Raw genomic sequence first — 24,309 nt, forward strand, 5'->3', positions numbered from 1 at the left:
AAATGTTGCACAAAAATGTACAGGGAAGTCTCTGTGACCACCCCAAGTTTGCTCCTGTAATGACATCTTGGATCGCTGTGGCACAATATCACAGCCTGGAAATTGGTATTGTGCAACCCACAGAGCTTATTTAGAGTTCATTAGCTTTACATGCACTCATTTCTGTGTGAGAATATAGTTCTTTCCAATTTAATCACATGTGCTTATCTGTGTAACTGCCACCCAAAGGTACAGAGTGTGTGTTCAATCACCACCAAAATCTCTCATGCTCCTCCTTCGTAGCCACACACACTTCTCACTCCCCCACCAGCAATCATCTCCCACAGCCACTACTCAGAGTTCCGATCCTATAATGTTGTTATTTAAAGACTGTTATATAAATGGAATTGCACAGTTTGTAACTGTTTTAGGATTGGCTTTTTCCCACATAGCATAATCCCTTAAGATTCATCCAAGGTGATGCATGTATCAATAGATGGTTTTTGTCATTAATGAACATTCCTTGATGTGAATGTATCACAGTTGAACAGTTCCTCCATTGAAAGACACATGGGTTTGGGCTATGACAGAGAAAGCTGCCATGACTATTTAGTAAACGTTCTTGTGTGAGCATGAGTTTTTATTTCTGTGGGATAAATGCCCAAAAGTGCAATTGCTGGATTCTAAGTGCTTGGTTTGCAACAAGCAACTGATTTTTTTCCAGTGTGGATGTAACGTTTTACATTCTCACCAGCAATGTACAGCTGATCCCATTTCTTTGCATCCTTGCCAGCAATTGGTATTATTACTATTTTTTCTTGAAACACTCTGATAGATGTATGATAGTGATACCTCATTGTAATTTTAATTTGCATTTTCCTAGTGGCTCATGATGTTGAATATCTTTCTGTGTGTTTATTTACCATTTATGCACTCTTTTTGGTGACATATCTCTTCCTGTTTTTGCCAATGTTCTAATTAGATTGGGATTTTTTGTTGTTTACAACTCCTTTGCTGGATACGTGGCATTCAAATATTCTCTCTCAGTATGTAATTTGTCTTTTCATTCTCTTAAACAGAGTATTTTGAAAAGCAAACATTTCATTCTATTGAGGTCCAATTTGTCAATTTTTCTTTTTTTGAATGTGCTTTTGGTGTCAAGTCAAAGAATTCTTCATCTGAGGGTCTTCTCCTATGCTTAATCCTAAAAGGTGTAGAGTCTCACATTTTAAAGTTAAGCCTATGGCTTACTGTGAGTTGACTTTTCCATAAAATGTGAAGTTTAGGTCCAGGTTTTTTGTTTTGCTTTGTTTTGTGGTGTGTGTTTTGTTGTGGGGGTTTTGCCTATTGATGCCCAATTGCTCCAACACCTTTTACTGAAAAAGCTAACCTTCCATTAAATTACTTTTGCCACTTTGTCAAAAATCACTTGGGTATATGTGTGTAGGTCTATTTCTGTCTTGATTACTGTAAATTTATTATAAGCCTTAATTTCAAGATTATTTTAGCTATTCTATGGCTTTGCCTTTCTATTAAATTTTATTATAAGTGTATCTATACCTATAAAAAACCTTGCTGGAATCATATAGGAATTGAATCACACCTACAGATATATTTGAGGAGAATTGACATATTTACTATGTTCAATATTATAATCCATGAACATGGCATGTCGCTACATTTATTTAAGTCTTTTACTTTATTTTTTAAATCAAGATTTTGTAATTTTCAGCATATACTCTACACACTTTGTTAAATTATATCTAAACTAGGGGCCCAGTGCATGAATTCATGCACCTTGAAAGGAACTGTGGGCCGCGAGGCTATGGTGGGCATAGAGGCAGGTCTCAGCCCAACCTCCACACCTCCACCTGGCCCCTCCTGCCACAGCCCCCAGTCCCCTGTCCGTTGGCAGCTCCACTCCCATTGCTGCCACTCCCACATGCTGATAGCATGGAGTGATTTGGGCCGGCGCCAGCAGTGGGTGCAAGCGGTGGGCAGGACCACAGCGCAGGGGAGCAAAGAATTTTCACTAACCACTAGAGGCTCGCCCTGATGACAGTGACTGGCACCCCGCTGACTTCTGGCACCCCCGCTCACCTGCTCTACCATCCCTCCACAGCCAATGCCCGCCATGTTCCACACACGCCCCCTGGTGGTCAGTGCACATCATAGCGACCAGTTGTTTGGTTGTTCCACTGTTCAGTCTATTTGCATATTAGGATTTTATATATATACTAGAGGCCCAGTGCATGAATTCGTGCATGGGTGGGGCCCGGCTAGCCCGACCTCAATTAGGGCAGATCGGGGCCGGGCCTGTTGGGAGGAGGAGACAGCGGGAGATTGGCTGGCCAGCCTGCCTCACTTGGGGCCCTATCAGGGCTGGGTCAGCTGTGGGGAGGAGCTGTGGGCAATTGGCCGGCGGGCCTCACACCCGATTGGGGTGGGGGTGGGGTTGGGGGGGGCTGGCTATGGGGAAGGGCTGTGGGCAGTGGGCCAGCCAGCCCCACCCCCAAATGGGGTGGGGGGGGCTGATCGTGAGTCAGCAGCTGGGGGAGGGGCCATGGGAGGTTGGCTGGCCAGCCCCACCCCTGATTGGTGTGGGGGGCCAATCGGGGGTGGAGTTGGCTGAGAGGAGGGGCTGTGGACCAATTGGAGTGGTGAGGGCTAATTGGGGGTGGGCCAGTAATGGGGAGAGGCTGTGGGCAGTGGGCCAGCCGGCCCCACCCCCAAATAGTGTGGGGGGCTGATCGGGCACCAGTGGCCTAGGGAAGGGGCCATGGGTGGTTGGCTGGCTGGGCCTTCCCCTGATCAGAGTGGAGGGGCCAATCGGGTACAGAGCTGACTGGAGGGAGGGGCTGTGGGCCAATCGGGATGGTGGGGGCCCATTGGGGGCAGGGCTGGCTGTGGGGAGGGGCTTCAAGAGGTTGGCCTGCCAGGCCCACCCCCTATTGGGATGGGGGTGGAGATCAGGGGTGGGGCCGACTGGGGGAAGGAGCCAAGAGAGGTCACCACGGTGAGGTCACCAGCCCCACACCCTGATACTGGCCTCAGTGGGCATGATAGCAACCGATCGTTCTGGTTGTTATGGTGTTCCAGTCGCTGGCTTTTTATATATAGAGACTAGAGGCCTGGTGTTCCTTATCCTGGCCTGCACCCTCTTGCAATCCGGGATGACTGGCTCCTAGCCACTTGCCTGCCTGCCTGCCTGCCTGATTGCCCCTAACCCCTCTGCCTGCCTGCCTGATCACCCCTAACCACTTGCCTGCCTGCCTGATCACCCCTAACCACTTGCCTGCCTGCCTGATTGCCCCTAACCACTCTGCCTGCTTAACTAGCATATTAAACTTTTGTTATTATAGATAGACATTCTGTTTTCTTTGGAGTGATTGTAAATGCCATCGTGTTTTAATTTTGATTTCCACATGTTTTCTAGTAGTTTGTAGATATGTGATTGAGTAAGAGAGTGAGAACAGACATCCTCATCTTGTTCCAAACTTAGAAGGAAAGTGTCTGTCTCACCATTATTTATCATATTAGCTTTCTGTTAGAAAAAGCTCTTAATTGATGTTGTGGGAATAAAACAGTCACTTGAAAATGCATCAATAAAGCACTTTACTTCTGCAGAAGGATGCTCCAACCAGCAACAAAAATGGGAAGCACAAGCAAGAAAGTCCGCTTCCCTTTTATCCGTGATGGTTACTGCACCGAACCTGGATTGACTTAAGGGCTTAGTTTCACAATCTGGTTGAATGTCTAACCCAGTGGTTCCCAGCCTTTTCTTGGCCATGCCCCACATAAGCATCTCTAAAATCCTGATGACCCTCCCCCCGTGACATAAAATTCTTATTATTCAAAAAGTGAACTATTCATGTGGAGGAAGCTTAAAAGGCCATTAACTTGGTCTAAACAAGCTTCCAAGGAACATGGCATCCATGAAAGAGAAAAATCATAGAACAAAAGGACAGTTGAAGTATTGAGGAAGAAATCACTAAGAAATTGTTAAAAAAATAATAATATGAAATGATATGAAAAAGTAGCAAATAAAGTTTCAAAATATAATAGAGAACTGAAATGCATAAATATGTCACAATATATATTTATATACTATATATGAGGCCCCTAGAACCATAAGAAATGCAAAAAATTCTCTGTTAATAACTCATTCTCGAATTGCCCCCCTTAAAAATCAAACTGTCCCCCTGTGGGGCGTGTGCCCCAAGTTGGGATCCCCTGGTCAAACCTGAGGAGGGCGGTGCAGCAGGGATGGGGGCTGTTTCAAATTCCTGCAGGGAAGTGGTGCAAAACTATGTCTTTGTCTCCCACAGGAATGTTTGCGGGGTTAACTACCTGTTAGGCTTTAACTGCTGCCAGAAAATGGGAAGCATAGGCCTTTGTCTTTTCCAGGAGGGGAGGCCCGAATTGATTTGAGTACAAAACGGAGGGGAGGTTACAAAAGGGAAATGTAGTTATTATCTAAACTATAAATTTTGATAGAAAAGACTTCCTAATCCTTACATTTAGATATTTTGTAAATGCTCCTTTTTTTAAAGTTGAGGAAGCTCTCTATTTCTAGTTTTCTAAGAGATTTTATTATGAATTTATTATTATGAGAGTTGAGATTATAAATTATAATTATGAGAGTTTTATTATAATTGTATTTTGTCAGCTGCTTTTTCTGCATCAATTAGATGGTTATGTAATTTTTCTGCTTTAGTCTGTTGATTTGGTGAATCATATTGATTGATTTTTGTATGTTGAACCAGCCTTGCATATCTGGAAATCCCATTTAGCTTTGATATATAAATTCTTTTTATACATTGCTTGACATGGTTTACTAATATTTTATTGAGAATTTTTTGTGTCAAATTTCATAAGAGACATTGATTTTTTTTTCTGTTCTTGTCTGTTCTTTGTCTCATTTCCATGTCAGAGTATTCCTGACCTAAAAAAAAAAATGAGTTAGGAAGTACTCTCTACTCTTCTATTATCTATAGGAGATTGTGTAAAACTGATGCTTCTTCTTTATTAAAGGTTTGTCAAGATACTCCAATAAAATCATAGGGGCCTGGTTATTTCTTTTTCATAATTTTTAAATTAAAATTATTTAATAATATTAGGTATTCATATTATCTATTTCATATTGACTGAGTTTTGATAGCTTATGTTTTTGAGCAATTGACCCTATTTCTTCTAAGTTGTAAATATAGAGTTAGTAATTTTCTTATTAATGGCTGCAGGATCTGTGGTAATATCCTCTGTTTTATCCCTGATACTATGAATTGTATCTTTTTAATAAAATCTTTGTCAGTCTTGCCAGAGCTTTATCAATGTTATTGATTTTATTCAAAGAACCAGCATTTTGTTTTGTTACTTTATTTTTTGTATTTCTATTTTAAATCTAATTGATTGCTGCTTTGATCTTTTATTTTTTTCTAATCCTTGACCAAGGATAGGTTTATTGACAAGAGAGGAAGAGAGAGAGAGAGAGAGAGAGAGAGATCTTTCAGGTGGCTATCTCCTGTATGTGCCCTGATTGGAGATGGGACTGTTATATTGTAAATCAGCAAGCTAAACAGAGGACACCTTAATCAATCAGTAAGCCGAATTTTGGAGTCTTTATTACACTAGTGGTCTCAGAGGAGTTGTCTCTCAAAGTCTGAGCAAAGCAATATGGAGGCAGCTTTCCCTTTATACTTTCCCAGTTTCTTTGTCCCCCAAATATGGGGTCTCCAGACCGTTTGCAGGCTTTACAAAGAGCCCTATGTATTGGGAGATATTTTGCAGGAAGCTTGTAGCCTTTAACATAGCACAATTCAGTAACCTTGAGTACAACACAATTCAGATAACTAAAAGACACCTGGCATAGGAGCAATCAGGGACAGCAGCAGAGCAGCTTGCAAGGCTAGATAATTGAGCTTATTTTTCCCTAATATTCGAGCAAGTGTGCTTACAGAAGCCAAGAATAGCAGTTAATTCACAGACCAAAGGACCATCTATGTTTAGTGGAAAATTTCAAACAGCAGTTTTTCCCAGCATAGAGGTACGGGGACAAGATGGAGTGCCTATACTTCAGAACCCATAACCTCGGTATGTGCCCTGACTAGGAATCAAACCTTCACCTTTTGGTGTATGGGATGATACTCCAACCAACTGAGCCACCAGCCAGAGCTATTATTTCCTTTTTCCTGGTTGCTTGGGGTTTACTTTGCTCTTCTTTTCTAGTGTCTTGAGGTTGGAATTTAGTTTATTGATTTGAGACCTTTTCTCATTTGTAATGTAAGCATTTAGTCCTATAAATTTCCTCTTGGTGCTGCTTTAGCTATATCCTATAGTTTGATATGTTGTTTTCTCATTTTCATTCAGTTCTTTTTTGTGTTTTTTTATTTGTCTAATTTTCTTTGAGACTTTCTCTATGACCTTTCTATATTTAAATGTGTTTTGTTGTTTGTTTGTTTTTTTAACTAAAACAAAATAGAAACAGACTCATAGATAGAGAACAAACTGGCAGCTCTCAGAGAGGAGGGGGATTGGGTGAAAAAGGAGAAGGGATTAGGTTAAAAAAACACACCAACTCATAGATACAAACAAGAGTATGGTGATTACCGGAGGGAAAGGGGGTTGGGGGAGGTAGAAGAGAGTGGGGGGGAGGAGATACATGGTGGTGCAAAGAGACTTGACTTGGGATGGTGAATACACAATACAATATACAGATGATGTATTATAGAATCATGTACCTGAAACCTATATAATTTTATTAACCAATGTCACCCTAATAAATTCCATAAAAAAGTAAAATAAAATAAATGAAAGTTTTAAAAAATTTTTCAAGTGTTTTGGGGATTTTTTCTATTGTCTGTATGGTATGTTACTGGTTTCTATTTTCATTCCACTGGCAGAGAACATACTCTATATGACTTTGTTTATTGTACATCTTGTTGAGGTTTGGTTTATGACCCAGGATATGGAGTGTCTTGGTGCATGGGAAGAATGTGTATACTGCTGCTGTTGTGTGGGGTAGTCTATCAATGTTGATTAGATCCTGTTGCCTTGTGGTGTTCAATTCTTCTACGCTTGTGCTGATTTTTTCCACCAACTGCTGAGAGTGAGTTGTTAAAGTCCCCAATTATAATTGTGGTTTTATCTATTTCTCCTTTCACTTATATCTATTTTCACCTCATGTGAATGGAAGTTTTTGGGGTTTTTTTTTTGGTTTCTTGTAAATAGTACTAGTATGTAGTTGGATCATGCTTTTTAAAACACTTTGCCAATTTCTGCTAGCTATAACTTCTCTTAGTTTTTGTTCATCTGAGAATCTTTTTATTTCCTATTCATTCTTAAAAGGTATTTTCATTGGATATAAAATTCATGGTTGATAATTTTTTTTCTTTCAGCACAGGGGAAAAAAATGTCACACTCCCATTTGATCTCCATGGTTTCAGATGAGAAATCTGCTATCATTCAAGTTGGTATGCCGTTATAGGCAATGTGCCATTTTTCTCCTGGCTGCTTTTAAGAGTTTTCCTTTTCTTTAGATTTTTAATTTTATTTTTATCTAGACTGTTTGTTGTTGTGTTTTTTAGGTGTTTTTTTTTTAATTTTGCTTGTGATGTATCTTAGTATTGATTTTTTTTGCATCTGTCATGATTAGGTTTCCTTAATTTCTTGAATTTGTAGGTTTATGTCTTTCACTAAATTTGAGAAATTTTCAGCTAGCATTATTTCTTTGAATATTTTTTCAACCTCACATTCTTTCTGGGACTTAAATGGTGTCAATATTATGTGTTTTGTTATTGATTCACAGGTCTCTAAGGATGGGTTTGTGTATGAGAGAGGATTGTCTGTTTTTCAGGTTGGACAATTTTAATTATTTTATTATTTAGTTTATTGATCCTTTTTGTGTCATGTGTATTACACAATTGAGGAATGTCCGTGGAAAACCATTCATTGCAGAAATCAAGGTGCTATATTATATGTAATATGATATCATTTATGTAAAATTAAAAGAAAAACAACTGGACTTAGGAATATATGGGTATTAAGTTTCTGAGAGCAAGGGGAATGGGAGGAAGGGCACACCTGAGAATGCTAACCAAGTCCACCTCCTCAGTTAGGCACTCAGGGGGTTGAGAGAAAATCATTAACTCTTGTAATGCTCTCTATATTGTTTAATTATATTAAGAATGTTTTTTTTTTTATATTTTTTATTGAGTTCAGACAGGAAGGGAAAGGGAAAGAGAGATAGAAACATCAATGATGAGAGAGAATCACTGATCAGCTGCCTCCTGCACGCCCCACGCTGGGGATTGAGCCTGCAACCCAGGCATGTGCCCTGACCAGGAATCGAGTCGTGACCTCCCAGTTCATAGGTCAACGCTCAACCACTGAGCCACTCCAGCCGGGTATATTAAGAATGTTTTACTGTTATAATTTCAAAAGCTAAAGACAAAGAAAACAATGGCCTGGACATGAATTCCAGGTCTGCATCTTAAAACCTAATAGGCTTTTCAACTTCTCCAAAACTTTCTCCTTGTTTATAAAGTGGGAACGATGCTCCTCCTCTCTGGGTTTTAAACAGACACATCGATGTACTAATTCATCTGATAAACATCTTCTGAGAGCCCCGTGTGGCCAGGCGCTGTGCCACCAGTGTAAGGACCATCCTCTTCCAGCTCTGATACGTGGCACGGGGGGTTGTTCACTTGGCCACAGAAATGAATGAGCTACAATGGCACTTCCTGTGCTGGGGCAAGAGGGAGGGTTTGAGGGTAGTAGGCCTTTGGTGTCCTCTCCACTCAACTTTACCGGGAGCCCTCTGCTCGCTCACACAGAGGGGATTCCGGCCGCCGTGGGGCCCCTGCTCCCCACCCTTGACAGTAACCACCTTCCCCCTGGGTTGTTTCAGATCCAAAGCCCAACAAGAGAAACGGGGTGAAGTGCTTCATGGTCGCGGTTGTCACCTGCCTGATTTTGCTCTTCGTGGGCACCGGGCTGCTGGTGATGAAAGGTAAAGTAGGCTTGGTCCCATCTGGTCCCTCTGGGAGTGACTGAACACGGCCCTGACCCACAGAGCTGCAGCTGAGTGCAGAGCCCTGGGGCCGCTGCTGCCCCTCCTGGAGGTGGAAGGGGGAAGTGTGTGTTGTGTTGCACATGTGGGTGTGGGTGTGTGTGTGTGTGTGAGAGAGAGAGAACGCACACGGGAGCCTGTGTGTGTCCAAAGCAGTGAAAGGTGCAATGCTCTCACACGGTGTGCCGTGAGCACCTTGCATCTAGCAGCCTCTGAGGGGGAAGGGGCTTTGGTGATCAGTGTGCGTTTCAATGTGACTTGACTTTCAAAGTGTTCCAGTCCCAATGTGAAGTTCATGAAGCAACTCCACCAGCAGACACTGAAGTCACGCAGGAACAGCGTGTGCCCAGATGTCATGAACACATGTCACATGCACATTCAGGTCACACATGAATAAGTCAGACCAGCACAGTAGTTGTCATGCATTCACGCCCAGAGCAGGCACGTGACACTGTGGGTATGTGAGTGTGAACATGTAATGTCATGCCTGAGTGGAGCACACACATACAAGGTATAGCTAAAGCTCTGTGGCCACACGGTCCCCACAGCATAGGACATGTGTTTGTCTTCACAGGAGTTATGCACCTGCATGTGTATTGAGAGAAAATCATTAACTCTTGTAATGCTCTCTATATTGTTTAATTATATTAAGAATGTTTTTTATATTTTTTTATTGATTTCAGACAGGAAGGGAAAGGGAGAGAGAGATAGAAACATCAACGATGAGAGAGAATCACTGATAAGCTGCCTCCTGCACACCCCACACTGGGGATTGAGCGTGCAAGTAATTCACATGACACAAGGGCCCACAGGAGTTATGCACCTGCAACAGAAGCCTGTCAGGAGTGGGATCAAATGCCTAAATGCCTCGGGCTTTAATGAGGTCATAAAAGAATGCTGTGGGGCGGGTGGGTGTCTAGTTCTGAATCTACAGGAGCAGCTCAGGGCCCTGGAGATTCCCTTTGACAACGAAACGCTGGCCACTGAGGACAGCCCGTCCTTCGGCTCACTCTGGTCGCACAGCCCTTCACCGCCTGCAGGTGCTCTGAGGCTGCAGGTGCTGCAGGCCCAGCTCATCCAGGTCCGCGCCCAGCAGGAGCACCTGCTGCAGCAGGTGGACAACTTCACTCGGAGCCCAGGTTTGCCCCTCCCCTCTGGATTGGGACTCCTCAGAGGAGGACGAGAGTAGGAGCTTCTAGTTCATGGGCTTTTCCCAAGGGGGTCTTTGGGCCTGAATTTTCTTCCCTGGCAAGGGGTCTTCCCAACCCCTGGCCTGGTATGGAACCCTGGGGTTAGAGACATGGGTGAGAGCCATATGAGAGGGACATGAAGCCGCAGGTCCCATGGACTGCAGGCAGGGTGGTGGGGGAGTGGGGCCAGCAACATAGGAGCCACAAACCTGCCCAAGCAGAGTGTGACCTTAGGAGCCAGCGCCTGGAGCAACCAGCCACAGGCCGAGTCTGAGTCACAAAGCCTTCAGCCTGATCCAGAATGTTTATGAGGTCGGGTAAGACACAGAAGCTTGGGTACCTCCCGGGAACCCATCCATCCATACAAGGAATATTGGCCCATGGCTGGCAGGAAGTCCTGGTGAACACCAGGCCAGTGCAGGCGGTGGGGGGACCATGGAGGGGCAAGGACAGCTGGGTCTGCAGGGAAGACAGGCCAGCTTAGCAGGGAGGGCTACAGGCAGGAGGAAATGGAGCCAAAGGGGTTCCCTTTCCCCTGGCCCCCTTCTCTCAGGCTGTCCTAGAGTGGGAAGGGCTAATCCAGGCACATCCAGCTTCTAGGTGCGACCTGGCTGCCTCAGGGCTGGCACTGTTACCTGGAGCCGGGGCCTTGCTCTGACCTGTGTCTGGGTGTGCTGGGGTCTAGGAGGTGAGCCTCTGCCAGGGGCTGTGCCCACGGACCACGTGCCGGACACAGGACCCAGGAGGGCAGGACCGTGAGAGGCTGCTGCCTCTCCAGTGAGCAGAGATGAGAGCCCAATGGAGACGTGAGAGGAGGGGACAGTGGGGCAGATGGAGCCCTGGGGATGCTAGGGGAGGGGACTGTGGGGTAGATGGAGCCCAGTGAGGACACGAGGGGAGGGGACAGTGGGGCAGATGGAGCCCAGTGAGGACACGAGGGGAGGGGACTGTGGGGCAGACGGAGCCCAGTGAGGACACGAGGGGAGGGGACAGTGGGGCAGATGGAGCCCAGTGAGGACACGAGGGGAGGGGACTGTGGGGCAGACGGAGCCCAGTGAGGACACGAGGGGAGGGAACTGTGGGGCAGATGGAGCCCAGTGAGGACACGAGGGGAGGGGACAATGGGGCAGACGGAGCCCAGTGAGGACACGAGGGGAGGGGACAATGGGGCAGACGGAGCCCAGTGAGGACACGAGGGGAGGGGACAGTGGGGCAGACGGAGCCCAGTGAGGACACGAGGGGAGGGGACAATGGGGCAGATGGAGCCCTGGGGATGCTAGGGGAGGGGACTGTGGGGCAGACAGAGCCCAGTGAGGACACGAGGGGAGGGGACTGTGGGGCAGACGGAGCCCAGTGAGGACACGAGGGGAGGGGACAGTGGGGCAGACGGAGCCCAGTGAGGACACGAGGGGAGGGGACAGTGGGGCAGACGGAGCCCAGTGAGGACACGAGGGGAGGGGACAATGGGGCAGACGGAGCCCAGTGAGGACACGAGGGGAGGGGACTGTGGGGCAGACGGAGCCCAGTGAGGACACGAGGGGAGGGGACAATGGGGCAGATGGAGCCCTGGGGACTCAAGGGGGGGACAGTGGCAGAGGAGCAGAGCCCAGGCTCTGGCACTCAGACACAAGAGGGTCCCTCTGCCCCTTGGGAGGTGAAGGACTAGTTCTGATCGTACGAGGGCCCTTCCTTTAACCTGAGGCACTTGCCCGGCTGGTTTGGCTTCATGGTCTTCTGATGATGTGGGGTGCTCTTCAGGGTCCCGCACTTTGGGGCTCCCAGGAACCTCAGGCTCTCCTGTGTAGACCAACGAGACACCCGGCCCTTCGTAGGGACTCTTCCTAAAGGATGCCGGGCTCGGCTCCTGTGGCCCAGTGCCCGCCCCACAGTGCTGCGTGCCCAGAGGGCTCTCTGGCTGCACCACAGCTCTGGCTGCAACCCTCTCTCCTTCCCTCGCAGAGCTCTTCAGGACCAAAGGTGAACGCGGCGCTCCAGGTGGGTTCATTTCCACTCGACCCCCACTGCCCTCCCACAACCTTCTCCCCCGGCCCCGTGGCCGGTGCCTTTCTGGGCCTCTGCACCTGACCCCAACTTACCTTCCCTGGGTCCCCACCACCTCTCCACAAACCCCTGGTTCAATGGGAAATGGGTCCCCGCCAAGCATCACTCCAAATCCAGCCTCGTCTAAGACAGCCCCGTGCAACCCTCAGCGGGCCTCTCCCCCAGGACCCCAGCTCCAGCAGGTCACCTCCTTCCTCTCCCATCGCTGCTCTTTCCAGGCCCTATCACCTGGCCCTTAGCACTCAGCGCGCCTCAGGCTGTGGCCACCGTGATGACGGGAGGCAGCCTGTGGGTCAGGCTGGCCTGCCTGGGCCCTAGGTCTACTACCTGCACGACCTGAAGCCAGTTACTAGTTTTTCTGGACCCTTGGCTGCTCTCCAGGGTAGAAAATAATGGAGATAAATGTGCTCCCTCGCAGGGTTGCTGTAAGATTCAAGGGAGGTGGCGTGGAAAATGCCTGACAGTAACGGTGCTCTCTGAGGACGAAGCCTGGGCTTAGCTGCCTGTGCTTCCTACCTCAGCACACACAGTCACACACACACACAGTTACACACACATACACACACAGTCACACACACACAGTTACACACACACACAGTCACACACACAGTTACACACACATACATACACACAGTTACACGCACATATACACACACATACACACAAACACACACAGTTACATGCACATACATACACACAGTTACACACACACATACACACACTTACACACACAGACATACACACAGTTACACACACACACATACACACAGCTACACACACAGTTACACACACATATACACACAAACACACACAGTTACATGCACATACATACACACAGTTACACACACATACACAGTTACACACACAGACATACACACAGTTACACACACAGTTACACACACATATACACACAAACACACACAGTTACATGCACATACATACACACAGTTACACACACATACACAGTTACACACACAGACATACACACAGTTACACACACAGTTACACACACATATACACACAAACACACACAGTTACATGCACATACATACACACAGTTACACACACATATACACACACTTACACACACAGACATACACACACAGTTACACACACATACATACACACAGTTACACACACAGTTACACACACATATACACACAAACACACACAGTTACATGCACATACATACACACAGTTACACACACAGTTACACACACATATACACACATACATACACACAGTTGCACGCACATGCATACACACAGTTACACACATATACACACATACACACAAACACACAGTTACATGCACATACATACACACAGTTACACACACATACACACAGTTACACACACAGACATACACACAGTTACACACAGAGACATACATACACACAGTTACACACATACACACAGTTACACACATACACACAGTTACACACGTGCGTACACACACAAACACACATACACATAGTTACACACACACACACACAGAGTCCAGTGGCTGACAGAACTCTTTGTGGCCCCGATCCCACCGCTGACCGGGGCAGGAGGGGGGGCGGAGTGCTGAGTCAGCCTTGCAAGTGGCAGCAGCCTGGGCTTGGACGACGGGCCTCTCAGGAGCTGGGTGGCCTTGAACGTGTCGTGCCGCTGCCCGCTCTGAGCTCTGCGTCCCTCCCTGGAGATGGGATAAGGACGGGGCCTCTGGACTGGCGGCAGGTACAGGATGAATGGAACAGTGCTCAGCCCGGTGCCCAGCTCCGAGTAAGCACTCACTGGTGTTGTTGTTACATTTGCTTCATTGTTGCTGCTGTTGAGAGGGTTCAATGCGCTCACGCTCAGACGCCCCAGCCGGATGAATGGGGCTCCTCTGCTCTAGGGAGAGGCTATTCCAAACTCCAGTCACTTTGCTGACAGAATCGATGCTTAAACTTCTTCAACCCAGTGGGTTTGGTCGGCCCTTTAAAATCTGCTCCATCACCGGCCCCAGGCATGGAGCCCACCTTCCCCACAGCAGGGTGCGAGGGTGCAAACAGGCTCCCTCTGGCCCCCCCCTCTCTGAATATATATGTTGATGATCTCCACTGCTATGTCTCGGTGTCTCTCAGTCTCTGACAACTCCCATCTCTGTCTTTCTCTCTCTCTTCCCACTCTCTCTTTGGAGGCAGAAACCAGAGGCAGGAAACAGCAATTGCAGCAGCAGGAGCTGCAGGTCTGGGCCCCCTCTGACCCCCACCTGCCTTCTCAGGTCCTCCACCCCCTTGACTCCCCCCAACCCCCGGGAGGCTGTGGCCTCTCCCCTCCCCCATGGCCTAAGCAGGGCTCCCCCAAGGTATCCTGCTAGAAAGCCCTATGGAGACCAACAGGCTGGCCAGAGAGGACGGGGATGGGGGGTGGGAGGGGTGCTGTGCTCAGAAGTTGGGGCTTGCCGCCCCCTGCCTCCCAGGTGGCCTGTTTATGAAGCTGCACACTGGCCCAGGCTTCTGAAAACACGGCCTGGGAAGGTGGGGGAGGGGCAACTGCACCTAAGTCAGGCTCTGGGGAAGGCAGTGAGGAACCCAGCTGTGCCTCAGTTTCCCTCCTTTGTGTGTCCCGGATGTTATCTTTCTTCCTAACAAGTCATTACTGAAAGCCCCTAAGGCCCAGGCTCCGCCCTGCAGTGGGAGCCTGGACATAAGAAGATGACAGGGCCCTGTCCGCAGGGACCTTCCCAGTCAGGCAGAGGTCAACTTGGAACCTGTTCTGGCAGCAGCCCTGGCTCCTGCCCTGAAAGGAGGACGGTGCCCTGGGTGCAAAGAGCAGGGAGGGGACTCACCTCCCCAGCGCCAGGCCAGGCTCCCGAGCTGCCTCTCAGCTGAGACGAGGGTGAGGGAAGGCGGCAGGGAAGCAGGGCCCAGGCAGAAGGAATCCAAGTGCAAGGCCCTGCGGTGGAAGGGCGTTTGGTAGGTCAGGAATGCAAGTGCCTGCAGTGCAAGAGCAGGAGAAATATGGGCGAGAGGGGTGGGGAGCGGGTGGGTGGGCCCCTGGTGAAATGAAGGCACATTTTGTCTGTGCTTTGCTGATCCTCACATTAACCCCGAGAGGCTGTTGCTGTCGTCTCCACGTCACAGAAGAGGGCAGTGAGGCTCAGAGGTATGATAAGAATTCTAGACATGAATTAAGGTACACAGAAGGATGCGTGCAGGTTATATGCAAATACTTCGCCACTTCATAGAAGGGACTTGAGCATCCATGGGTGTTAGTACCCACGGGGGGCATGGAACCAGTCCCCCTCGGATGCCAAGTTCCCCACCGTGGCGCCCTGGCCTGGGCACAGGCGTTGCATTAGGAGATCCCAAATCTGCTGGCCTCTTTCCAAATGTGTCACCTCAGGCAACCCCCGTGCCTCTCGGAAAGTCATTTTTCCCTGTGGGGATGTGGGGCTGTGCCATGGCCTGAATGTCGTGCCCCCCGCCCCCAAATGCATATATTGAAAGTCTAATTCCCAAGGTGTTGGTATTAGGAGGTGAGGCCTGTGGAAGGGGATTGGGGCACAAGAATGGAGCCCGGATGAGTGGGACTAGTGCTCTTATGAAAGGAACAAGCACCCTAGTTCCTCCCACCACGGGGGACACAGCGAGGTCAGCTGCCTGCAGCCTGCAGGGCCTCACCGGGCCTGGCCGTGCCGGCACCCAGGTCTTGCCCTTCAGAGCCCAGAACTTTGAGAAATGGGTCTGTTGTTTCTGAGCTGCCAGTCTGTATGCTTTGTTACAGCAGCCAGAACGGACTGAGGCAGGACAGGAGCCCTGCCCGTCCTGCCCACGAGCCATGGTGGGACTGGAGCCGCGTAGCAGGGTGGCCGTCGGAGAGAGAGCCGCATGCGAGTGCAGCAGTGATGGGGGCCCCCGTACCCCGGCCTGCCGCGTGTTCCCTGTGGCCGCCATGTGACCACCGTGGGGCAGCCCTGTGGAGCTGGTATATCAACACCAATTTACTGACCAGGAAGGGGAGGTTCGAAACCACGGGTGCCTGGCCGAGGTCCCCCTGCTGCTGCGGGGCCCCGGTGTCCGGCTCAGAGCCCGAGGGATGCCCCCTGTGCGCTGCGCCTTGCCCGCCAGGCCATGGGCCCCTTGCGGGAAGGAGCGCTGTGATGTTTGCTTCCTTCCACACCGTTGGGTGGTCCCGGGCGCTCAGTGAGTGTGTTCAATGAACAATGGCACTGAGTGGCACTGGACACCCACCTTGTCGGCTGGCTCATTGGTGTCTCTGCTCCTTTTCCTCAGGTCTTCCAGGTGCCAAGGGCCTGGCATTCACGGCTGAGAAGGGGCCAGGGGGCCAGGGATACAGTGGAGCCACTGATACCCGCCCCTTGTCTCCTGGCCCGTGGTCCTCTTTCTCCTCCTCGTCCCGGTGACACGCTGAATGCCTTTTCCTTTCCAGGCCCCCCAGGACCCCGAGGCCTGCCAGGAATCAAAGGAGAGGCGGGTAAGGAGGGGCCCGTGTGTGTGCCGGCACCCACAGCAGGCTCCCAGGCCAACACTCGGCAGGCCCTGCATGTGCCGGAGGCCAGTGCCGCGGGACACCCTGGGTGGACCGGGAGTGCTGAGAAGCGCCCTGTGTTGTGGGGGTGAAGGGGGAGTGGGGGGCGCTAGATGAGGCTGGAGCTGGTGGACGCTCCAACCTCCTCCTCAGGGCTCAGGCGTCCAAGCCTCAGCATCACTGGGGAGTCAAGCTCAGTGGCATAGCAGGGACTCCAGGGCCAGACACATCTGCCTGCAACATGCACTATCTGTGGTGCTGGGAACATTCTCTTACCTTTCTGAACCTCAGTTTCTTTGTCCGTAAAATGGGGATGCATGTGCTTCAGAGAGTCACTGGGGGATTAGCAGTAATGATGAAAAGCCCACAATTGTTTCTTTCTTGTAGGCTATAGCCTAAACCTGCCCAGCACCTCACAGATGACCATGGCATGGCTGAGGCAGAGAATGTGGGGAGCTCGGCTGCACCCCTCCCAGGGAAGGGGGCAGACTGAAATGTCAGAGCCCATGACCCTTACAGCCCAGTCCGCTCTCCACTCAGACTCTCCAACCTCCTGATCCCTGGAGGAGCTGAGGCTGCTGGGATGTAAAGAGGATAAGACGTTATTAGAGAAGGGGCTGAGAGGGAGGGTTGCCTGCACGGGCAAGTTCACAAGCCAACAGTCACTGGGCCTCTGGGCCACTGAGGCAGGAAGAAACACCAGCAGTTGTGGAGGGAAATTTGTTTGCAAATAAAACCTTTTTGGAGGAACTAACTTGAGAGAGGAATTTAATAGGATCCCAAAGAGTCTCCCGTTCTGCGTCTGCAGCAGGGGTTTTCCAGGGAGGGTTTCAGAGGGGAGGGTGGGCAAACAGCAGGAGGAACTGAGGTGCAGAGAGGAACCTGAGCAGGCGCCGGCACACCACGTGCCCACACAGGCAAGCACATGTGCTCACACAGGCATGCACGTGTGCCTCTGTGTGTGCATGTGAAGAGGAGACAGAGAGAGAAAGAGCCTCCTGTGGGCGTCTGGCCCAAGGCAAGGCCCGAATGCCTGCTGACTAAAGACCCTAGGCCACAGAATGACTGAACGCTTCCTCCTCTCTCCCAGGCCTCCAAGGACCGCAGGGTGCTCCAGGGAAGCCGGGAGCTGCTGGTAACGTGCGCTTCCTCTGCTTGGAATCAGTGATGCCTGGGCCTAGGCACCTGTCCCTTGTCCCCCTCCCCTCGGCTCCTCCCCAGCCCCAGAGCATTGGCGCCCTCCCATTGCCCTCTTTTCCTGAGTCCTGCTGGGCCACCGTGAGATAACCCACGAGATGAGCTAACACACCCAGACTTCCTCTGGGGACGCCCTTCTCTTCTCCCCAGCATGCCTCCTGCCCACCGCCCAGGAGCCCATGCCCAGGAGGATGCTGGGAGCCCACCTCACTGGCCGTTCCCCCCGCAGGCACCCCAGGACAGAAGGGCAGCAAAGGCGATGGGGGTCTCATTGGCCCAAAAGGGGACACTGGTGCGAGGGGAGACAAAGGAGACCCTGGCCTCCCAGGTAAGGGTCTTGCTGGGTGTGGGTGCCTGCAGGGCTGGGCCCCACTCTATGCAACCATGTCTGCTCAGCGCCTACTGAGGGTGGGGCTGTGCCCTGCCTCCTGGCATCCTGGGATCGGAGATGTGGTAGCTGCCATCCAGATGAGCCAAGGGCAGGAATGTGACATGAGAGCAATGTGAAGGGGCAACATGTCGCACCGGGTGGCACCTGGGGACAGGGCAGCTAGGAAGTCACAGGAAGAGAAATTGAGGCACCAAAGTTGGTCCTGAAGTGGGCGTAGGGGAGGCGGGAGCCTGGGGGCAGTGGGCAAGGGCTGCCTCCTTGCCCCATGCCGGCAGATGCTCTCTGGAGCAGTGCTCTCAGGGCCATGGGGAAGAACTATCCTGGGGGCTTGTTCAAAACGCAGGCCGGCCCAGCCACCTGCCGTAGGGACCCTGGAGGTCGAGGGGCCGGGGCTGGGAGCACTGCCTGGGGCTCTGGCCGTGACTGAGCCCCTTGGTGCTCCTTGTCACTTGGCCTCTTTTGTGGCCCCTCGGGTGGCTCTGGAGTGCAGCAGGGGAGCAAGGGCTGCAGGGCTAGCGGCCTGGCTGCCGCCACTGCTCTGGCCTGTCCATCTGTGTGACGAGGCACCTGCCTCACCTGCTGAGATATGATTTCTTCATTTCAGAAAAAAAGACAGTCATGCCATTAAAGTAATCATAATTAAATTACACACACCTTGCAGGATAGTTATAGGGGTTAAAGGTCATGTGTTCAGACTGCCACATGGTTGACGCTAAAAGGGTGACAAGGGTTATTAATAGTAGTGTTAGTGATCCTGTAAGATGGGAAGGGAAGACTCTGTTCCAAGATCAGACAGATCTAGTTCCAATGTGGCTCACTAGCTGTGTGACTTTGGACAAATGACCTAACCTCTCTGAGCCTCAATTTACTCACCTAACCAAGGAGGAGAACAACAGTAGCCTTTAATGAGGATTGATTACAGCAGGAACATAAGACATAGAAGAGGTGTGGTTCTGTCACCGCAAACTGAAGTTACTTACAGGATAAGAAACGAGGTACACTGCCTTGGGGAAGAGAGCCCTTGGCAGGGCCACCAGCCACCCTCAGGTCTTCGGAAGGCACTTGTGGAAGAGAAAAGAGACTCGCTCTAGTGGTGCCCAGCAGAACAAGGACCAATGGGCAAAGGTTTCAGGAGAAGCAATTGTGCTGGGTGAGGGAGAAAGAGGCAGGTACGGCTTGAGGCTGCCCCCTGGTGAACTGAACAGACGAAGGCTTAGGGAACAGCCACTGCTGGGACGGGAAAAGGAGGTGCAGAATTCTCCCAGGTGGGACTGCAGCGGGTCCTTGAACCAGGTGGGTGATGGACAGTTGACCTCTAAGGTTGGTTCCCAAGGTGGCACTCTGAGTTCTCTTTGCAATAGGAAAGGGAGGCCCAAACTGTTCTCAAGGTTGGCGCTGCCGGACCCAGAGAGGGGGCAGCAGCCAGGCCTGTGTGCTCCAGGCCTTTCCCAAGGAGTCTGAGCATCCGGTTTCCCACCCCACTCACCACTGCCCCACAGGAGGACATCGTGTCCACACCCCGGCGCCGCCTGGGAACACTGTGGTTAGCGAGGGGAAACGCGGCAGTTTCAGTTCTTCAGAAACCAGACTCCAGCCTGCCCCTCCTCTGCCCCGATCTCCCAGGACCACAAGCCCTCCTTCCCACTGCTGGCCCCACCCGGGGGACAGGGCTAGCCCGCCACGTGTGACCTGCCCTGGTGGTACTGAGCTTTGTCCCAGCAGACGGTAGTGAAGTTCCAGGGCACACACTTCATCCTTAGCTGTGACTGGGAAGGTCTGGGGTCAGGCCCAGCTGTTAATTGCTCAGTTGGCGCCTGGTCTTTTCCCCGACGCTGCTCTGCTTCTAGGGTTGTCCCCTCTGATGGAGACACGTAAGTCATCCACCACAGGCCCAGGCCCAGGCCACGCACAGAAACCCCATGCAGCCCACTGCCGTCACAGCATGGTGGTCCTGGCTGGCCCAGAGCCATGAGGCCCTAACCAGTTTCTCCAGGGAAATCATTTCTAGTCTCTCCTAACGAGTGCCATTTGGCCCTTGTGCCCGGTGAGCACTCTGAACAACCAAGAGCTGCCTTCTTGCTGGTTGCATCAAGGCTGCTATAAAGACGTCAGCTCTCACCAAGCTCTTCACGTTCATTTTGTCTTCCATGGAGAAATAATCTTTCTTTAAGTACCCAGAGCATCTCCAAGAATCTGTTTTTCCGGCCTTGTCCCTAGCATCACTCAAAGCTTATCCGAGATGGGTTGGTACAAGCTGCGTCTCTCCTCCTCTTCAGGAGGGAGAAAGCCTCTGCCTCCTGGGCCCCCTCTGGCTCTGCTATCATAATGAATGGTATGGGGGCTTTTCACCGATTCCACCCCACAGGCCAGCCCCAGGGCCTGAGGGAGTTGCTCGGCTGGGTCTTTGCTGATGGTGGGACTTCAGCAGCAACACCCGCCAGCCCGTGGGTTCCTGATGAGCCGGCCCACGTGGTGCACTGGCAAGGGCCATGCAGCCCGCTCCCGAACCTGACTCGCCGTGTGGGGAGGGGGTTGATGGATCCTGCCCTGTGAGGAGCTGCCCTCCATTGATATGCACCAAGCACTGGCAGGAAAGAGGAGGGAGCCAAGGAGGATCGAGGAGTGGACCAGTTGGGACAAGCCTTGAATGCTGATGACAAGTGGAAAATTTGAAACCTTGGGCACAAGGAAAGCGGTGGCGGAAGCGCTGGCAGGAAAACAAGCTGCTGCAATGTTTTCCTCTCCATCGATGCTTCACAGTTTTGAAGCTCAGCATTTGGGGCTTGCCTTCTGGAATATTCAGATTTCAGTTTGGGAGGCTTGAAAAAACAATTCCGCACGTGAGCCCGGCAGCATGAGTTGAGCCTGGGCCGTGGTCCCACCCAAGGGGATCTGAGCGCTGATCTGGGCCCATAGAGCCAGACCTTCCACTGCCCATCAGCCAGGCCAGGTCGTCTCGTCCATTTCTGATGAGTTTATGGCTGTCTCTGGGGCGCCCGCCATGTCTTTGAGGGGGACAAGATGTGTCAGTGGGACCTGGTGCCCAGGCTCGCCCTCCTCCCAGGCCTGACGCTGACTCTTTGGTTTTTCAGGAAGCAAGGGGAGCATGGGCGTGAAAGGAGACATGGGGGTCATGGGGCCCCCCGGAGCCCAGGGCGGAAAAGGGGATGCTGGGAAGCCAGGCCCTCCAGGTAAGATTCTGCATGGTCAGGTCCACTGGCTTCTACATATTACTTTTTTTTTTTTTTCCTGGAAGGCTGAGCGACAAGAAAAGAAATCTCTAAAAATTCTTAATTGTAGGTGTGGCTGGAATTCCTGGAATCAAAGGAGATCAAGGTAAGAACTGTAGGAATGTGGGCACCATGCCAGCTCCCACTGTCCCTGGGCCAAGTCAAGTGCAGGGCCTGCCTCCAGTACCTTATTCCATTGTGGTATTAATGCAGAGCATCTGCTTCTAAAACCGGCCCCGCCCCAGAGAGCAAGGCAGCCGCTTCACTGATGCTCCTCTTTAGGCCTCACCCTCCGCCACCAGGGCGGGGCTGGACCTTCACGGCCCAGCTTCCTAGTAAGTCCCCAAGCTGAGACTCCAATCCCCCACTGTGAGGGCTGCCTCTTGGCTTCCAGGGAACATATTGGGTGTTAGGACATCCACGTGTCACTGCTGAGAACAGAGGTGTGTGGAGGGGACGGCAACCAGGCCCTCTGCCGGCCACCCAGCCGTGCAATCATGACTTAACTTTCAGGACCACCTGGAGCAGAGGGTCCTCGAGGCCCTCCTGGTGCGGCAGGATCCCCAGGTGCCAAGGGTCAGCCTGGCAGTGCTGGCGCCACTGGGCTAACAGGTGAGGTCTCTTCCGGTGGTGGGCGTGGGGAGTGATGGCTGAAGGTCCATCTACCCAGGTCTTACGCTCACCGTGACGTCTATTGTCCAGGACCACCAGGGAGACCAGGGAGTCCAGGACCTGGCGGCATGAAAGGAAGCAAGGGAGACACAGGTGACAGAGGGTGTGGGTAGGTGGGCAGGCGGGGGTGGATGGGACCGAGGACTGGCTCCCTGTGGGCCTACCAGCAGGAGGCAGAGCTCCTCCTGTACACTGCCCCATGAAGGTCCTAGGGCTGTTCTTCCTCTGCCCAGGGTTCCTTAAAGGCCTTGAATGCCACGACCAAACCTCTAATGTCCCCCTGTTCTGCCTTCCAAAGGTGGGCATGGTTTCCACTCTCTCCTGCTGACCTGATTGGGGCCCCAAGGGTCAGGGATCGAGCATGGGAGTGTCAAGAAACCCCTCCTTGCATATTCTCCCAGGGTTCTCAGGCCAGGAAGGCAGCCCACAGCAACTGAACTCACAGGGGCTACTTTCTAAGCCACTGTGCCACCTTAGCTACGTTATAGACTGTCATGTCGATTTAGTCTGTGTTATAAACATCGTGCCAACTTGATCTAGCTTACAAATCACCACAGCAATGCGGCCTAGTTTATACACCACTAAACCAGTTTTACCTCATCACTACCCAAGTCTGGACACCTGCAATGGTCTAGAAAGTTGGGGCCACCGTGTTGGGTGCTGGGTCCCCATAGAACTAAGACCTGGCTTCTGCCCTCAGACATACGGGTTAATACAGACTTGCTATACTGTCTCAGGCACACTTTGAAGTGGACATTTGCATGGAAAATAGTCACATGCCATTTAGAAAGCTGGGTGCAGGCCAGGAGGTGCGGTAGCATGTGGGGCTGTGAGAAAGGGCTGCGTGTCTGCCAAGGATGTCTGTAAGCAGCCTGCTGCAGTCCCCTCCTCTGCCAGGTTCTGCTGGTGTTGGCAAACCTAGATGCCCTCACCCCAGAGCCACGCTAGGCACCCACACCAGAGGCAGGACCTCTCGGTTTTCATTGAGCAAGTGGTTGACTGGTTAACTCCTTAAACAAATGTGACTTAACTCTGTTAAATGCTTCAGGCTAGCGGTGGCTGGGGTCTGGTGGGGGTGGTGAATGGCAGTCCAGTGCAGGGGCGATGTGAGAGCATGAGCTGAGTCTTGGAGGATGAGTGGTGCTCAGACATGTGCAGGAGGGGAAGGGAAGCCTAGCAAGAGGACACGGAGCTGGTGAGTCATGGAGGAGGGAGGGCTCTGCAGGGTGTATCCCTGGCACCTGGTTGGTGTCTTGGGTTGGGATGGGGAGCTCTGGTCCAAGGGACAGGTGAGGCCAGCTCCTGGTCAGCTTTGGACTTTGGGCCTTTGACATCTGGGGCTTCTACTGGAGGTTGTTGGGAGCCATGGCGCAGGCAGCTCCTACACCCACCCTTCTCAAAGCCTTGGAGCTGCTTTCTTTCTCATGGACTGTGTGTCGGTACAGGAGGGGCTCTGCTATCTGAGGCCACCTGAGGCCACCAGCAAGGTCTCACCACCCAGAAAGACTCCGTCTGGGTGCAGCTCCCCTTTCTGATCCTAAACCTCACCTTTTCCTGAAGGTTTTAGGGTGTCTGACTTTGGCACCTGAAGCTGTCTTCCCTCTAAGTTTTCTGCTTGGCTTCATGGGGATGATGGCTTTCCTCCTTCAGTTATAAACAGAGAGCATCCCTTCACCTCCATCCCCCCCTTGCCTTGCTAGACTAAGCAAGAATATTTGTGCTAAAACATGATTTTACCCAAAGGGGTGCTGTGCCCACTGTCTGAGAGCAGGAACCTTGCCCTGCACCCTGTGTCCTGGAACATTTACCATGAGCACGCTCAGGACAGCCCAATGAGCTAAGCACTCTCGTGAGGGCTGTTTCACAGTAAGAGAGGCAGCCTGCCTGCCCCAAAGCTGGGGCTTTATCCATTATACTTTGTCATACCATCTCCCTCCCCAGGCAGCCAAATGTGCCCCTCATCCCCATCAGCGCACTCTGATGAGTGACACTTACCCTCCAT

At 51.2% G+C, this 24,309-nt stretch overlaps 1 protein-coding gene across 5 annotated transcripts in view; it reads left to right on the forward strand.

Annotated features, from left to right (window-relative positions):
- MARCO (macrophage receptor with collagenous structure) overlaps positions 1-24,309 on the forward strand; it is a 51,257-nt gene that overhangs the window by 19,029 nt on the left and 7,919 nt on the right. For all 5 annotated transcript variants that reach the window (XM_070423479.1, XM_070423480.1, XM_070423478.1 and 2 more), the window contains 10 exons: positions 8,885-8,986; positions 9,967-10,185; positions 12,196-12,231; positions 16,719-16,763; positions 17,908-17,952; positions 18,244-18,342; positions 21,498-21,596; positions 21,706-21,741; positions 22,149-22,247; positions 22,338-22,400. In XM_070423479.1, coding sequence (XP_070279580.1) covers positions 8,885-8,986; positions 9,967-10,185; positions 12,196-12,231; positions 16,719-16,763; positions 17,908-17,952; positions 18,244-18,342; positions 21,498-21,596; positions 21,706-21,741; positions 22,149-22,247; positions 22,338-22,400 — 843 coding nt within the window. The remainder of the gene's footprint in view (positions 1-8,884; positions 8,987-9,966; positions 10,186-12,195; positions 12,232-16,718; positions 16,764-17,907; positions 17,953-18,243; positions 18,343-21,497; positions 21,597-21,705; positions 21,742-22,148; positions 22,248-22,337; positions 22,401-24,309) is intronic.

This window comes from Myotis yumanensis, unplaced genomic scaffold, assembly GCF_028538775.1.
Source record: "Myotis yumanensis isolate MYYU_CA2020_CCGP unplaced genomic scaffold, mMyoYum1.0.hap1 SCAF_8, whole genome shotgun sequence".
NCBI classification, from domain to species: Eukaryota; Metazoa; Chordata; class Mammalia; order Chiroptera; family Vespertilionidae; genus Myotis; species Myotis yumanensis.